General features: G+C 37.9%; 1 protein-coding gene across 1 annotated transcript in view; it reads right to left on the bottom strand.

Moving 5' to 3' along the window:
• Nucleotides 1-5,790: 5,790 nt before the first annotated feature.
• LOC145766654 (uncharacterized) overlaps nt 5,791-16,731 on the bottom strand; it is a 76,397-nt gene continuing 65,456 nt past the window's right edge. Inside the window, exons 7-11 of the mRNA XM_082578367.1 lie at nt 16,340-16,473; nt 12,526-12,562; nt 9,129-9,204; nt 8,752-8,898; nt 5,791-8,549 (exon numbers count right to left, since the gene is read on the bottom strand). Coding sequence (XP_082434493.1) covers nt 8,434-8,549; nt 8,752-8,898; nt 9,129-9,204; nt 12,526-12,562; nt 16,340-16,473 — 510 coding nt within the window. The 3' untranslated portion in view covers nt 5,791-8,433. The remainder of the gene's footprint in view (nt 8,550-8,751; nt 8,899-9,128; nt 9,205-12,525; nt 12,563-16,339; nt 16,474-16,731) is intronic.

The raw sequence follows: 16,731 nt of genomic DNA, 5'->3' as shown, positions 1-16,731 counted from the left end.
GTAATGGGTAGTACCAAATTTAAGTCATAAATAGAGTAGACAACCGGAAACAGACATTGCCGTCGGCTGCAGCGTGGGTCAGGTGTACGTCGGAAGGCGTACACCGATGCATAGCGCTCAAGTCCGCTTTCCTGCAATGCAGGATAAAGATAAACAAACAAACAAACAAAAAATTGCCCAAATATAATGTGTAGCCTATATGCGGTGCATGATAACAGAGAAAAATTAACAAGATCACCAGCTAGCTAGAATTTCTAACCCAAGTACCGTAATCAAGATAGAACAACTGAATTCATCTTTGAACATACCTTGCTTGTGCATTGCTCGATGCTTCTGCACTTTGGCATGGTAGGTAGGAGTAACATTTAGGAGTATTATATACTTCAGCAGTAGCATTTTAAATGTTGGTGAAATTAACATGACACAGTTGCATATACAAACTAAATATTTATTTTTTATTTTGGGGCGCAACTGCACCATTTTAATTTGGGTAGTTTTATAAAAGTAACCAAACAAAGCTAAGCAACACCACAACATCAACATTAGGCTACATTTAACAGGTAGGCCTACCTGTTAAATGTACTACAGTATAACATTTTTTCGTTAAATGTTATGGTGTGGCTTAGCTATGTCCGTTTAAAGCTTTGGTAGAGAGTTTGCTTTGTTGAACCATAGAGAAATAAACGTAGTAGCCTAACTTTAGCGGGTTTAGCATATATACTTTATTTCGCACAAAATATAACATAATTAAAATAAAATAAACTCAGACGTTTTCTACACGTACGTGTGTCCTCATCAGGAATTAAATGTATGTCCGTTTATGGTTGAAAAAGTACTGTAACCTCTTCACCCGAATTGTTTTATAAAAGTATTCACCAGATTTATATAAATTCATATTTTGTAGCTGCCCAAATCAAGATGATGCATTTATGGATATTAGGCCTATGAAAAAAATTAAAGACTTTGTAAATTTTGATGCCGAGGCAACTGCATCATGCCAATTTGGGCAGTTTTATAAATAGGCTATGATCAGATAATTTCATATTTTTTTGTTACCCAAATCTGAACGATACAGTCATGTAAATGGGAAAAATTAATGAAATTGTTCATTTTGGGGAAACTGCCTCACGCTAATTTGGGCAGTTGCATAAACAGACTAATCAGAAAATGTCATGTTTTCAGCTGCCCAAATCAACACGATGCATTTGTGAAAATTAATAAAATTAGCTATATAGCAAATTTTGTGTTTTGATTCGGGCAGATTCATAAAAGTATTAGAGACATATTTTGGTGGCTGCCCAAATTGGCATGATGCAGTTGGTTAATTACATTTCGTACTACAGTTTGATCACCATACAATAGCCTACATCAATACGGGTGTGCCAAATGAAAATTTTGCGGCATATTTCTTGTGCAAATAAGAGGCTTTACCGTACTTAGTTTGATAGGTAAAAAATATTAATTTGTAGTTTTTCTTAATTCATGCAATTTTGAAGCTTTTCATATAGCAATTTTTGCCCTAATAATTGCAAGATTTTGCCCGAATTTGCGACGTTTTGAAACAACAGGGGGGCAGCTGCCCCCCTGGCTCGTACGGCTATGTGTAGGCTTAGTGAATTTTATGAAAAGATTAAATCGAACACTGTAATTTTGAAACAGGTGCTTAGCACAAAAATATTATTAGGTCTGATTCATTTGCTCATAAATATTAAGTTCTTTTGTTTTCGTTGGTAAAATAGGCCTACGTATAGGTTGGTAATTTGCCAATATTAATTAATTAGTTGCATTAAAATCTTTTGTATTAGGCCTACATTAAGTTTATTTGCAGTTTTGAATATGCCTCCCGAATTTGCGTTTCCAAAAAATGGCAAGCCTATTAGGCCTATCCATTATTTGAGTGTAATTTTGCAAAATTTCCGGGGGGGCATGCCACCGTACCCCCTAGAAAACAGGTGCCTTCAGCACGCTCTAATCTCCCCGAGTTTATTGCTTCCCTTCTCAACCCACCAGGATACGCCACTGATAGCCATCTTCAATTAGAGGCCTCGTACACGTGCGGCGTTCTTTTGTGGCTGGAGGTAGCCTAAAACTTTTGCTGAGTCAGCAGGCTGCTGTGTTACCGTACTGTAGCCTATTTTCTTCGCGGCATGGTTGAACTACTTGTTATTATGATAAAATAGGCAGAGTTTAAAAATTGATTATAATTTTTGTAAACAATGCTGTGGAACGTTGCACTTGCACTCTCGCTGGCTTAGGCTGCTTAAATAATTAGTTGATTTGCTGTGAAAATGCTGTTAAGCTTTTAAAGTTATGTTGCTGATTAAATACAGCTATCCTATAGGCTATACCTCAGAATTTATTCAAATATAAAAAAATATCATGCCCTACAAAATTGTAGCCCACAAAAAAAAAAGTAGAAAACACTTAGGCTATGCAAAAGCAACAACTGCTAGCATAAAGGACGAAGCAAAAACACTAAAAGTAGGCCTAATCACAGTTTATAACTTCATACTCTAACACAGTCAGTCAGTTTTTAGGCCGACTTGAATAACTTATAGTTAATAAAGCAGAAGCTTATATAGCAGCCTACGCAGTAGCCTACCAACAATGTTCAATCCGAAACCATTTGCGAAGCAGTCGTCAAAGTTGTTGTAGTATTTGCAATAATATGCTGGAAGCACTGCTTGTTGCAATCAGCACGAGGAATGTCCGATTCTCCCGAAGCTGCATTCTTGCGCTGACTGCAACGTGTTTATGTTAAGTTTAATCAGTTCGACTTAAGCACTGGTAGAGAGTACACGTGTAGTTCTTTTCCCTCAGTTTTCACAAGTAAAAGGTATCATATCAAACAAAAGTTGTGACAATAGAAACAGTTACGGTAGGCTACAGACAAAGTTTATTCATGTAATGAATTTTAAGTTTTTTCGTGGAAGTTTTTATACTCGTAGCCCTGCCTATTTCTGAAGGTAAATAATTCCATATTTTTGGACCTCAGAATTTCAAACTGCCTTGACCTTTTCTTGAACCGACACTTAGGAAAGATAGGGTCAACTCACAGAATCTGTGCATGATATTGTGGTTGCAGACTTGTTTTTAACTAATGTAGATTGTTTAGGATGTTAGTTACAGTTTATCTAGAAAAATTCGTTTGGTCTACTTTTCTGAGGCTTAGGTTAGCATGACTACAAGCAGGGGCGTTGACAGGGGTGTCTAGGTGGTAGGGGAGATCCTCCAACAGTGCCCAGTGTCCTACAGTGCTCAACCTCCGTTTTTGGCGCCAATGCATTCTGATTTAACACTTTAACGAGTTTGAGGTATTGCCACGTTACCAACGATATCCCAGTCAACTTGAAGGCTTAGCTAAAGACAGGCAGCTAGCTGCAAAAGGATGTCAAATTTGAAGGAAATTATTATTATTTTACATAAAAAGGAAAACCGTGCTCATCAACTCATCATTAACTATAGCAGATATTTAGCAATGCCATTGTGAATAGGTAGCCTATAGTCTTATAGGCTATGTTACGTTTTGGCTAGACATAACCACATCTATGACATAACTGCAGCAGTTAGGAAGATACAGCTTGTTTTGTTCAAAATGGTGTCGGTGCCAACCAGTGCCAGTCTTAGGGTATTTCGGGCCCTGTGTGGAATATGCTTTGCGGCTCCAATGACAATGATCAAATTCAGTAGCGTAGCTAGGTATTTTGAAAGGGAGGGGGTTTTGACGGCCGGCGGGCGAAGCCTGACGGCGTGTTTGCCGACACCCAGCAGAAGGGGGGCCTCCTCAAGAAAACTTTCAAAAATTAGTTTGAATTTGGTGCATTCTGAGAGCATGTTCAACAAAAATTTGGGTATGACTATTACTTTAAAATGGTGCTGTCCGGTGGCATAGCAAAAGGATAAGATAAGAAAAGGCACTTGCCTCACCATAAAGCCGCAACTGACTTCAAGGATACCGGTACTTGCTTGTGAATTTTTTCCATTGCAAATGACAAAAATTACTGCATTTTCTGAGTAAATTGCGGGCCCTGTGCGATCGCACGGTTTGCACACCCCAAAGACCGGCACTGTTGGAACCTTGCAGAATAAAAATAGAAAGTCTATCAATTCTGTTTCCAAAAAATTCGGCATTTCTCGTAGGACACTGAGGTGTTATTTAGAAAAGTGCACCAACAATGAGTTAAAAACTTTAGCACCGAAAAACTTTCAACCTAACTAGGCTTATAGGGGAGACTCAGGTAAGTTGGCCCACTCTAAATAATTTTTTAAGTACAATAGTTATTGTTACGTAGCATACGCATACTGAGAAAATGCTGTTGAAACTACCTTATCACCATGTTGGGAGGCTCTAGCAAGCAATATAGACATGTGGGCACGATTTTTCTAAAAATTATGAGTTTTAATTTTTTTGGATTTCAGAATTTTTTAGATGTCGAGTGAGTTTTTTCTTACTATTTAAGAAAGGTTATTATTTAGTGAGTGCAGCGCTAAGGTAGTTATTAAGGCTCACTTTGACGGTGAAACCGTTGTTAGAACCTCGATAGTTTGACATAAATTTTAGTTTTTACAATATGGCTGCCATGCAGGGAAGTTGGCCCATTTCGTGGGTGGGTACGTTGGCCACCATGGCCAACTTGCCTTCATGAGGTATTATATAGAATGATAATTTACTAATTAATACGATGACTTATTTTTGCAAGATTGAAGTACGGTAACCTATCATCAAGTATCCAAAGTAAGTAAATCGGGGCTTTACATCAGCATTAAACGATCAATAACAATAATACACTTCCTAACATCGTTTTTATGCCACAGATTGCAACAACTTATTCCTAACCCATGTGGTAATAATAGAATAATGCTAAGTAATTATATCAAGAAAACCAATCGCGGAAATGTGTCTCAGCAGGTGCATGAAAAGAGACTAAAGATGTTGAAGAATGGTGTCAGTCAAAGAAAAATATGCAACCACTTCTCAAGCGACGGTCTGAAACGTAGCCTACCTCGTTTCGGAGATACATTAAAAAATGTTCCGTTATTGGTACCTATGCAAAAATGGGGTTTGTACTGCAAACAAGGTCCTGCCTATCAGTATCGTTAAGGTGACCAGATCGTTAGGAATAAAGGCATGCCGGTTCTCTTCTAACTACATGATATTTGATACAGCCTTCGTTATTTTCGAAAGCTTATTTGGTGTACTCATGTAAAAAAAAGTTCACTGAGGTAAAATACAGCATTATAATAGTAGATTTTTATAGCAAAAACCATACATGAATGCATACATAGAACAAATTATGTATGTATGCCTCTATAAAACCAAGAAATGATTAGAAAGAAAATGAAGTTGAGGAGAAAGAGAACTTTTCCACTGTTTAATATAGGGGAAAAGCGGGACCTCCGAGCCGATTTTTACAAAATCTCATATATTTTTGTTTTGTGTATAAGATTCGTCTCAAAGTTTACATATATCTTCCTACATACAGTCTCCATACTTTCATGGATTTTAAGCATGTTCCGGTGGAAGCGGAAGCCTCTAGAGCGAAAAATGTGGTGTCTTGAAAATTGGTTCATACGACCCGCAAGTGAGGGTCCTATGACCATATGAGGAGGGTCCTCTTAGCCGCTTGAAAAAAACATGCAGTATTTTCGATTTTCCATTTATTTAACAGTTTTATGTTGTGCTGTTGTCATGCTACTACAAAAAATGTCAAATGGGAAACACTAAATGCATGCTCTTATCGGAAAATCTCTGTTATGAATACAGATGATTTTACTATCAACACAAAATAGTCCGTGCACAAAGTTTAATTCGCAATCAGCAAATTGGACAAACATGACTGTACTTCATCACCACAAACTTGTTTATTCAAAATTGTACACAGAGAAGTCAACAGGTATCAATTAATTTCTTTGGATCGTGTTGTTGACCAAAAACAAAAGGATTCGCAGGTCGCTCCATCAGGGAGGTTCACAGGTCACGCACCACATGACCGGTAATTTTTTTGCTCCCAGGCTAAAACCTGAACTTTTAGCCTCACTCAAAACATAGCTAAAAACAATACAAATTTATCGCACATTAATCACTGAAAGCCAAGACATCACTCAAGCTAAAAAAAATAGAAAACATGTTGTACGACCTCAAAAATTTACAAAATTATGTCCACAAATCAGCTTAAAAATGACGTTACTTCCTAGGAAAACCTAACGAAGCGTGTCAAAGCCAACAATATCCACATTTGGCATTAAAGAATTCTATAAAAAAAAATTCGGGGGGTGGTTCACAGGTCACCCCTGTTCACAGGTCCCGCTCTTCCCCTACCGTAGATGGATGTAGCGCCTGCGGCTTTTTTCGTGTTTGCTTTAGTCTAATTGCCGTTGTAAAATTTGTGCTTAGTAGGAATTTGAAATGCTGGCTGAAAATTAGGACGTTTCCTCGGCGTTCAGACCACACGACGTCCGCTACAATGGACATGTTGGCCACGTGGCCAACTTACCTTCCATGGTGGGCCGAATTACCCGCACAGAAAGGCAAGATGGTGCATTTTATTTTTTTTTTTCGAAAAAATTGAAAAATTATATACCTAAGAATGTTGATTTGATGTAAGAATATGTCCACTTCTAGAGTGGTAAATTCTCTACTCATCAATAAGATTCGCTTTAACATATGTTTTGTTATTGGCTCACAAATTCAATTTTACATTTTGCTGAGCCAACCTACATAAGTTCCCCTAGAGTTGGTTGTGTAAAATCATGTGTTGGCTATACCGTTTCTTTGAATGCAGTATTTGAACTACACAACATTATTTCATTCTCCAAGTATAAAAACTACGGATTGTAATCATAGAAACTCTGGTTAATGAGAAAATACATACAATTAAATCGCCGCTTCACTGCTCACACTCATTCCCGTTTTGAAAGCCCTGACAAAAGCAAGCGCGGAATGGTGATCAGACCGCGATATTCAAAATCGTTATTCAAAAGCATGTTAAACACCAAGAACGAGTATAATCGCCAAGTTAGGTTTTTCATTTAGTATCACTTTAAGAATTCAAAACTACGTCTAGGCATTCTTGCTTTCAACTTTATTTATAGGCCTAATGGCAAAGGTAGGAATTGAACTAACGTCATCAAAATGACTACCTTCCTAACCCTACACCGCAAGGGCACGTTGTCGACGGCGAAACGTTCACTTAACAATAATGTTATGGTTTTATTTATTGTCGCTCTACAACTGCTAAGGTCTTTTAACGACAGGGCGCATTTTTAATATTTATATCAGGTTTACGATGTTATCGCATTATTACCGACTTATTCTCATTGCAATATGCACAAAAGAAAACAATCGGTACAGTTTTTAAAGTTTAGGTTCTATCAGAAATGTTTCAAGAACGCACACAACATCAGTTGCATGTAACACTCCATCTGCTGCAGCGACCTACAGATTACAAATACGAGGAAGTTACCATAGAGTAACCTGTCAAACACTTGGCCGATGATGAAATCGCAAAATGCAACGCAGATTGCTTGCACTAAATGGCTGATACAGTATCGTAGAGAAAGCTTTACTTGATGTATCAATTTAGCTTTGGGACATTACTGTGACTTGTCAGCATACGAAAGTTTGGCCCACGGCTCAACGCCATCAGCCATGGTTGGTATTGGTCGATAATAATAATTGACGAAACAATTGTCATCTATTATCCACTCGTCATCGATCACATCAGAAGTGAAATAATCCAGCATCGCGATTCATAGAAGTGTCGGGTGCGCTCAGAAGAGACAACACCAAAACCAAACTCGGAATAGCTTATCTCGTCTAAAATAATGAATGACAAAAAATTACAACTATACTGGAGCGATTGTGAAGAAAGGGGCGTTCTTCCCGGCTATCAGCACAAGGCTGAGCACTCACTAGTACAGCGAGCAGCTGCGATTCGCCAACCATAACGGTGTAGCTTCCACGCTAGCCATTCAGACCATCCAATCAACAATATGTTTCTCGGCAGCCGATTTGTAGCAAGAATTGACAGCGATAGACACGTGTTTCGCCCATGAGGCTGGGCTCATCAGTATCGCACCGTATTCTGCCACAAATTTATTCGACCACCGCTTTAACAGTCAGTTTAACTCTTATCTTTGTGGAAACAAAGAAAGAGCCAACAAAACCAGCAGGCGCCAGGGCAGAGGACATTGTGAAGAAAGGGGCGTTCTTCCCGGCTATCAGCACAAGGAGTTGACATCTTTAAAACATCGAGCTACGAAATCGCAAAAAAGCAATGGAAGTCTGCATCTCGCCAAACATTTCCTTAAAATTCAACGCAATGGTGCGGATGACGTCACTGCGTAGAATATTAGTTTTTCCGGGGCAGGATGAATCACACTCCGGGATCAAACAAACCGATGTCGCGTTGCACGCTGCAATAAATTGCAAGGTCAACTATCTGTTCTCCTATGTTTCGACAACATTGACAATTCGTCTTCTTCACAAAGGGGACTGACATTTCGTTTTCTCCCCAATACATCCTTGTTCTCACTGGTTGATATAAAGCCTGAAAGACACACAATTACACGTCGGTGCGGGAAACAAAATGTCTGCAGCATTGTATTACAGGAAATATCGCTAAAAAGTTTTTAACCTAGATACGTTTGTGTTTTTAAGATTTTGGATTACAATGTGGTCAGATCTAACGCTATTTTGCTGCATGTCATTTATTGATTTTCGGGAAATTTAAATATTAATCCTCCACTTACCGCCCATCAATTCCTTCTTGATAACGACATCTGCGGTCAGACAATTCGTCTCCGTTCCATCAACTGCGTCACAATCGGTGTGTTTGTCATTTGGCGAATTGGCACTCGCGTCGTCGAACAGACCGACATTGTGGGCCCGGGCCAGCTCTATGAAAGGACGAATGTATTTCGCACTAAGCGCTGACTGGCCAGATTGCTACGTCATGATGGCACCATGGGGGTGCTCTAGCCATCGAGCAACATTGCAGGCAACACACAGCCCGAGAACCTCGCCGATGCAAGGACGGCCCAGTATTCCAGTAATGTCTACCTACAACCAGTTATTGCATCATAAGGCAAATAGTGGGGGTGCTATTAACGGCACTCCCTAAACAAACCTGCTAAATCGGAAGAGTCCACGTCAAGCTCCTCCAGGCATCCCTCCTCCTCTTCTTGGACTTGCTTATCGCTATCCTAATGAGAGCCACGTGGAAGTGACGATTACATGAAATAAAACGCAAAAAAATCAGAAACAATTCTTAGTGCTTTCAGCAAAGTCAAGTTTTGAAAGAACTTGATTCGGCTACCTGATTAACAGCCTCTATTGATTCCATGCGTAGCAAATCCAGTAGCATATAATTTTGAAGAACAGTAAGATAAAGATCACTAACCAGATAGAAGCATATTTTTAAAAAGTCTAGAGAAATAAAACAAAGTAACTTCAGCGGGTTTAACATGAAAAATTACATACACAAATATAAGTAAAAATAAACTCTAACGTTTTCGACACATACGTGTGTCCTTATTAGGAATTACATATCTGCAACATACATAAAATGAAAATTGGAAGGTAAATTTGACTTTGCACTGTAACTGTATACTAACGACACTCCAGACTGAAAAGCACAAACTGAACGAGTGACAGGAATGATTACAAGGAAATTATACGGTGGAAAACAAATCACATGAAGTGTAAACTACACGCATTTGACAGACAATTCAAACACACACAAGAGGAACGATGAGCCACTTAAACTCGCTTAAACTTAAACCAGACATTTGTTAACAAGGGCCGGGGAGCACTTAAACTCAAACTTAACAACCAAAAGTGCAATTAAAGAGCACATCGCCTCTTGTGAAACGTGCACTGACAATGTCTCGATTGACCAATTTAAAATCATCTCTCGAGGCAGATCTGATTTTCAGACTAAGATCATGGAAGCCTTAAGAATCAAACGTAATAATCCGTCTCTCAACCGGCAGTTATTCGCTTGTAGCTCGTCGTTCCTCGTGTGGGTGTTGTAATTGTTTGTCAAATGCCTGTAGTTTACACTTCATGCGATCTGTTTTCCACCATATAAGTTACTTGTAATCATTCCTGTGTCACTCGTTCAGTTTGTGTTTTTCAGTCTGGAGTGTCGTTAGTATACTGTTACAGTGCAAAGTCAAATTTACCTTCCAATTTTCATTTTATGTATATTGCAGATATGTAATTCCTGATGAGGACACACGTACGTGTCGAAAACGTTAGAGTTTATTTTTAATTATGTTATATTTGTGTATGTAATACATCATGTTAAACCCGCTGAGTTACTTTGTTTTATTTCTCTATGGTTTAACAAAGCAAACTCTCTAGTCTCTACCAAAATTTTTAAAATCTCGTACTGTATTATACAAATTAATTAATGGCAATGACTAACATTAAGCCACTGTTAATATATGTGTCTAAGAAAGTAGATTTGAAGTTTCAATATAATTTGATCAGTGTTGCCATTTCAAAATTTAAAAAGTTTTCTGTGTTTGTCATAATAACTAAGTCACTATAAGTCATAATAATAAATTAGTAAAATTTATATTGTCGTATAATAAAAAATGATTCAACTGTGTTCAAAATTTTGTTTTGTAAATTCTAAAAAACAATTTGTTTTGTAAATTCTACAAAACTTTCTTTGACCAGGGATGTCTTTAACCCAATTTTAGATGTTTAAAAACTTTAGAATGGCGGTGCTAAAAATTGACTTTATAGCCGACATTGGTCATGCAAAGCGGTTTATTACAGTAAATGAGCCAGACCAATAATTGTTGAGTCTATGGTTCAGGGTCTAAGTGTAGCTTTAGTTTGGAGCGGTTTATCTGACCACAGATCTCTGAACGTTTTAATAGTGCGAATAACAGTATCAAGGTTGCCAGATAGATAAATGGTGCAACAAACATTTATACTGTATAATCAAATGAAATTTGAAAATACTTAGTAGCTCGAATAAAAGCTTACCATAAGAACCTGACAAAAATTTGGTAAAAAGTAATGCAGTCCAAATTTTGTGACTTTTTCAGTACTTATTAGTGCTTATAGACAGATAATTGATAACAGCTTTATAAGATTTAACTGCATAATTCAAAAAATAATACACAAAATAAAAATAACTACATAACTTCAAACGTTTTCGGCAAAACTGTCTGCCCTCGTCAGGAAAATGCCTTAATTCTTCTAAACAAAAACAAATACTCGTAAAATGCAGGTCAGTGCAGTTTTATTTACTTTCAGTCATTTACTATTAACATTTCACGAGTATTTGTTTTTGTTTAGATGAATTAAAATATTTTCCTGACGAGGGCAGAAATTTTGCCGAAAACGTTTGAAGTTATGCAGTTATTTTTATTTTGTGTATTATTTTTTGAATTATGCAATTAAATCTTATAAAGCTGTTATCAATTATATCTGTCTATGGTTTTCAAAAAGTATCTCTCTACCAAAGCTATACCATTGCTTATAGTAATTTTTTTGCAACATTATTGATTAAAATCTTCATTTTTTCCAAGTGCACCAAAAGTGATCTTGATCTTCAAGATCATCTCTGTCCACGGGGCACTTGGTCACATGCGCCCCTCCAAGGTAAAAAATCGTCCAATAAATCAGTTAACAACCTTTTTGCAGTTAATATATCATGGCGATTAAATCTTTAAAATATCGCTTTGACAAAGCGCATAACGTGACTGATGGTGAGAAAACATACTTTGTACATTGTACAATTCCCGCCAAAAGTTACGAGAGAATCTTAAATATATTGAGAAAGTTAAATCTGATTTGTGCAACTTCCTCGTTTCAAAACTTGAAGTTACAATAATTCGAAAACATCTCACGTCAAGTAGGTCAAAGTTGAAATAAACAACAAATGCATTGATCATAAAAAAATGACATCTCAATAATTGTGCGTGTCTAGGTTCTGTCGTGAACGCTCAGTGTAAAGGCTGTTGAGCTTGTTTGTAACAGAAATAGATCTTCTAACTTGTTTTAGATAAGCTTCATCGGCCTTAGCATTGTTAGGGAGTCAAACTTCGGATGCTTGCGATCCGTAAAAGCAGAACAGCGTTTGGTTGACATTGTAATGTAACGCAAATTACTGCACTAAAAAGTAGAGGGCCGCCAGTGGATGTTGGGGGGTGGGACAGATAATGCTCACCGGCATTAGTTTCACTTGTGTCTAGTTTTTCTTAGTGGAAAAATATAAAAATTGTATTTTCCGTCACCAACGTGCTTGGGACAAGCAAGCCACAAGACGTTCCAACAACAACCACAAATCCAAGGAAGTTTACGTTATTACCAACAGGCCTCAGACGAAATTTATGGCTGACAACAAAAACTAGAGGTTATAAACAACATGAAAATGTTTAGAATCAATGGCTTAAAAGTAGAACGAAACATTTTATAACATCACAAACAAACTAGGTAGGCTACTTCAGGCAAGTGTAAAACACGGACAAGCATCGGTGGCTGAAGAGCACAATGGGACTCACCTGAAGTCGACCACCGATTGATAAGTCCAACAGTTCCCTGCAATAAATCGGAGCAGTGGTGGCAACTTCGGTAATTGGAAATGATACAAATCTTTTAAGTTTAGAACACTAAAATAGGGGGAGGGGTAATTTTAACTTCAACTTCAGCCCTGATTTTGAAATACAACAGTATATTTTAAGACCTATGATGGTATAATTTTTTAGAAATTTCGGTCCAAAAACCCCCTACCCTGAAAATTGCTTTTCGAGTAAAATTGCCTGATATTGTGCTGAAGTCACTTTTTGTTCACAGCAAGGGTGTCCAAAGTCCGGCTCGCAACACGTTTTTGTGCGACCCTCACCTGTTTCACAATGTGTTATTTTTGGCCCGCAGACACACAGAAATCATAAAAATTCAACATAAAAAAAACTAAGACAGCACTTTTTCACAGACAACCAATTGATAGTTGATTTCGCAATTATGGCGCAATAATGATTCTAACTTTTCTCGCCGGCTTTTCTCTTGTCCATGAGCAGAGAGTATAGCCATTAGCCAATAGTCATGAGTGAGCATTCATTCATTTCTTTACTCGCAAATTAGACCAATGCATCTTTCCAACTGTTATATAAGGTACGAAAACTTGCAACCTTACAAAAAAGTTAACTCTTTGTCACGATTTCTTTCTATCTCTTACCAGGAAAAAGACTTGGAAAGGTTCAATGACGTAGTTTAATGGGTCAAACCGAAAAGCAGTCAATTAAATGTCGAATAATTCTACTAGTGAAATGATAATCTGACTTCTTGAATAACTTTAACGAACGGCTTCTCAAATAACTCTAATTTCGAACACAATTTATATCAGCACCAATTCTCATCTACTTGTATTCAATTACTTCAAGTCTCAATCACCAATAATTTCTGCATCAACTACCAATCCACAACTCATAGCACAACTCTCATAATCAACTCATAATAATAATAATAAATATTACACAAACTACACCACTATTTATAGTTGGTTGTTCAGTCCAGTAACTTCGAGAAGGTTACGTAAGGTTACATCATAAAGAACCATTGTTCTATCAAGCAGCATTTAAATGTAAACAACAGAAGTCTCTAGAATGTCACGTAGGGAAAATGATTCCAGAAAACACATTTTACATAATACAGATTTCGTAATCAGAGGTTACTTCAGGTCATAACCGATAATAACACATCGCACCAGAATTCTACAACCAAAACAACACGCTCGTTGAAGATACAAAGCAAGCCATCGTGAGGCATTGCACCTTGATTGTGACACTCTTAAACTGAGATCAATGCAAAGAACACATGAACGAATTATGACGGGTTAACATGGCGAGACAAAAAAACTGCTGAATGGATTCGAAATCAATCAAAATTACGGGACATTATGATAACTATCGAAAAACTAAAACGGTCATTAGCAGGTCATATAGCAAGACATCAGGTGAACTAACAAATTAACAACTTGACACCCTGGGAAAAGAAACGCAAACGAGAAAAGCCAAAAAATAATATTGAGAGACGAGATTGACAAAGAATGTGAACACTGGTACAGCAAACTGGTACATAAAAACAAACGATCAACCAGATTGGCAAGAAAAGGGAAGGCCTTCGCTCAGCTATGACTGGCTGAAAAGGATGATGATACAGTACCAGGCAATTGTATACGAAAAGTAATTTTCAAAGTGGGGGTTTGGAGAAAAATTTCAAACTTTTTTACCAGAGGTCTTAGAACAGGGGTGGGCAAAGTTGTTCAAAGAGCCGCTTGCGGATAAACCATAAACACCGGCGAGCCGCAAAATCAGTTGACACAAAATAACATAACAGCAAAAAAATGTCAGCTGCATTGCCGAGTGGTGAGAGCCCTGGAACGACGTTAGAAAGGGCGCCGGTTCGACACCGCTCAAGAGCATGCGACCGTGTCTTTGGTAAGACACATAAAGGCATGTCTGAAGGTGGTCACGAAGATTGGCTTCCTTGCCTTTCCGTCCACAAGCCTGGATACGACAAACAGCAATAAAAACGCAATGATTGTTTACCATATCAGTTTTGTACTTGACTTGCTAATCTCTGAAAATTTGGACGATAAGTTGTTAATGCTGTGCGAATTAATTCTTCCAAGTGTTCTTTTTTCAAGGCTGCACGTTGTTTTGATTTTACAAAGTTATAAATTCTTATAAAAATGAACAAGTAAATTCTGGTGCTACTTCTAAGCTTCAACTAATCGCTGCTAAGCGACTTTATGAAACTTCCAATTGTTGCTGACTGAACGCAAAATGAGCCAGGAGAGGAACAATGTTGCTTTTGCAACGTCACAATTCCATTGTTTAACAATAGCTAAAGTAAAAGAAAGACTCCTTTTTGGTCTTTGTATTGTATTGGGTGCAAATTAGATTTTGAAGAAACTGTAAGTAACAAATTTTAATTTTTGCCAACCGATTTTCGCGCCTCTATCAATGTGACGCCCATGGCTTGAGCTATGCCTGCCATACCTTAGGTACGCCACTGCTTGGTTGAATTCGCGAGATAACATATTTATAAAATATAATCTTAATTTTTTTGTAATATTACGATTCAATACAAGAGCCACAAAACTTATGTTGACGAGCCGCAGTTTGCCCACCGTTGTCTTAGAACAAGGGTATCAAACACGCGCTTCGCGAGAACATTATCGTGCGCTCACGGTGCATTTTTGAATTTTTAATAATTAGCAGTTACAGTAATTGTTCAAGTGCCTCATACTTTTTCTATATAAATTTAAAAAAGAAAAATTCACTCTAAAGTTATTCAAAACGTCTGAAGATGCCCATCAAACTTCACACAAATTTTTGCGAAAAATTCATATTGTTACATCACAATAACATTGCCAAGTTACTTCTTGCGCAGATACCGATATTTCCCGTAGCGCAGTCATTTCTTTAATAATTTACGTTTTTCCGCACGTTTTGAAAGTTGGTTGTAAGATTTTCGCTCTGCTGGTCCAAGTGGCGTTTGCATTCTTTTTCGTTTTTCATTTCCGTTTTTTTTGTGTACTCACCGTGTTTTTCGTCTCTTTTTTGTTCTTACTATTATTTCTGTTTGGCCTACTACTGCCATCTTACGCTCTTGGTGCGTTCTTACTAGGTCTGTCTCTTTTATTGCGTTCTCACTGAGCAATTTTGTTTATATCGCATTTCTTATTGTGTATTGCGGCTCTTGGATTAGTTTACAAGTATTCCTTGGCCTTCAGAGCAATTTGAGTTTATGACCCCTGTCTTAGAATGTACTATTATATCCTAAACCGGGCTAAAGTTTGATTTGAAAACAAAAGCCGATTAACCCCTCCAGCTTAAAATTAAGTAACCGACAGCGCCAGCAAAGACCAATTGTCATCACCTCGGCGCAAAATTACCAGTGTTTCGGCATGTTGACGTCACTATTTAACACGGCAAGTCTTTATTTTCGGTCAAAGAAAGCCTCTTCGAAAGTTTTCCCTTGTTGAAGAGTTGTTTAATTTGTATCCAGGCTTTCGCCTGGTGGTTGAAGATTTCGATTAAGTGAACGGGTAGGCAAGGAAGCAAGCTTCGTGTCCACCTTCAGACATGTCTTTAAAGGTCCTGCCAAAGACACAGCCGCATGCTCTTGAGCGGTGTCGAACCGACGCCCATTCGACTGCCAAACTAGTGGTCTCACCACTCGGCTATGCAGCCGCAAGAGATTAGTACATTATTCTATCCACTGAAAGGAGAGCTGCACGGCATTACAACCATTCACCGCTAAATGTCTTCAATCTTTAAACATGTCATCACAGCTTTAATGAGATCTCACCTTGGTGATTGCTTAAGTTGCTTCTGCACATTCTTGACAACTGCCTGTGCAATGACGAGTCGTTCGGAGCGCTCTGTGATGAGCAGTACAGGATGAAGCTGGCACAGATGAACTGATGCTTCGTTGCACATAAGCTGACGAACAACAATGATTACAATAGATGCACATGCACTTTCCCCACACTCTGGGTTGACACCCAAAAGTAGGCCACAGTTTGACTTTGGAAGGTTGCCATCTAATTATTTATGTTTAAATAGGTTTTACAAAACCATGTTGGCAATAAGTAGCATATCAGACACTATTGCGCAATGAGCAACTACGTTTTTAAATTATCTTGAATGAAGAAATGTTGGTCTTTGACCAATCTTGCAATCAAGGGCTCATTGACCACC

The sequence above is a fragment of the Aplidium turbinatum genome, chromosome 3 (assembly GCF_918807975.1).
Source record: "Aplidium turbinatum chromosome 3, kaAplTurb1.1, whole genome shotgun sequence".
NCBI lineage: Eukaryota > Metazoa > Chordata > Ascidiacea > Aplousobranchia > Polyclinidae > Aplidium > Aplidium turbinatum.
This window is presented reverse-complemented; position numbering and strand designations above follow the sequence as displayed.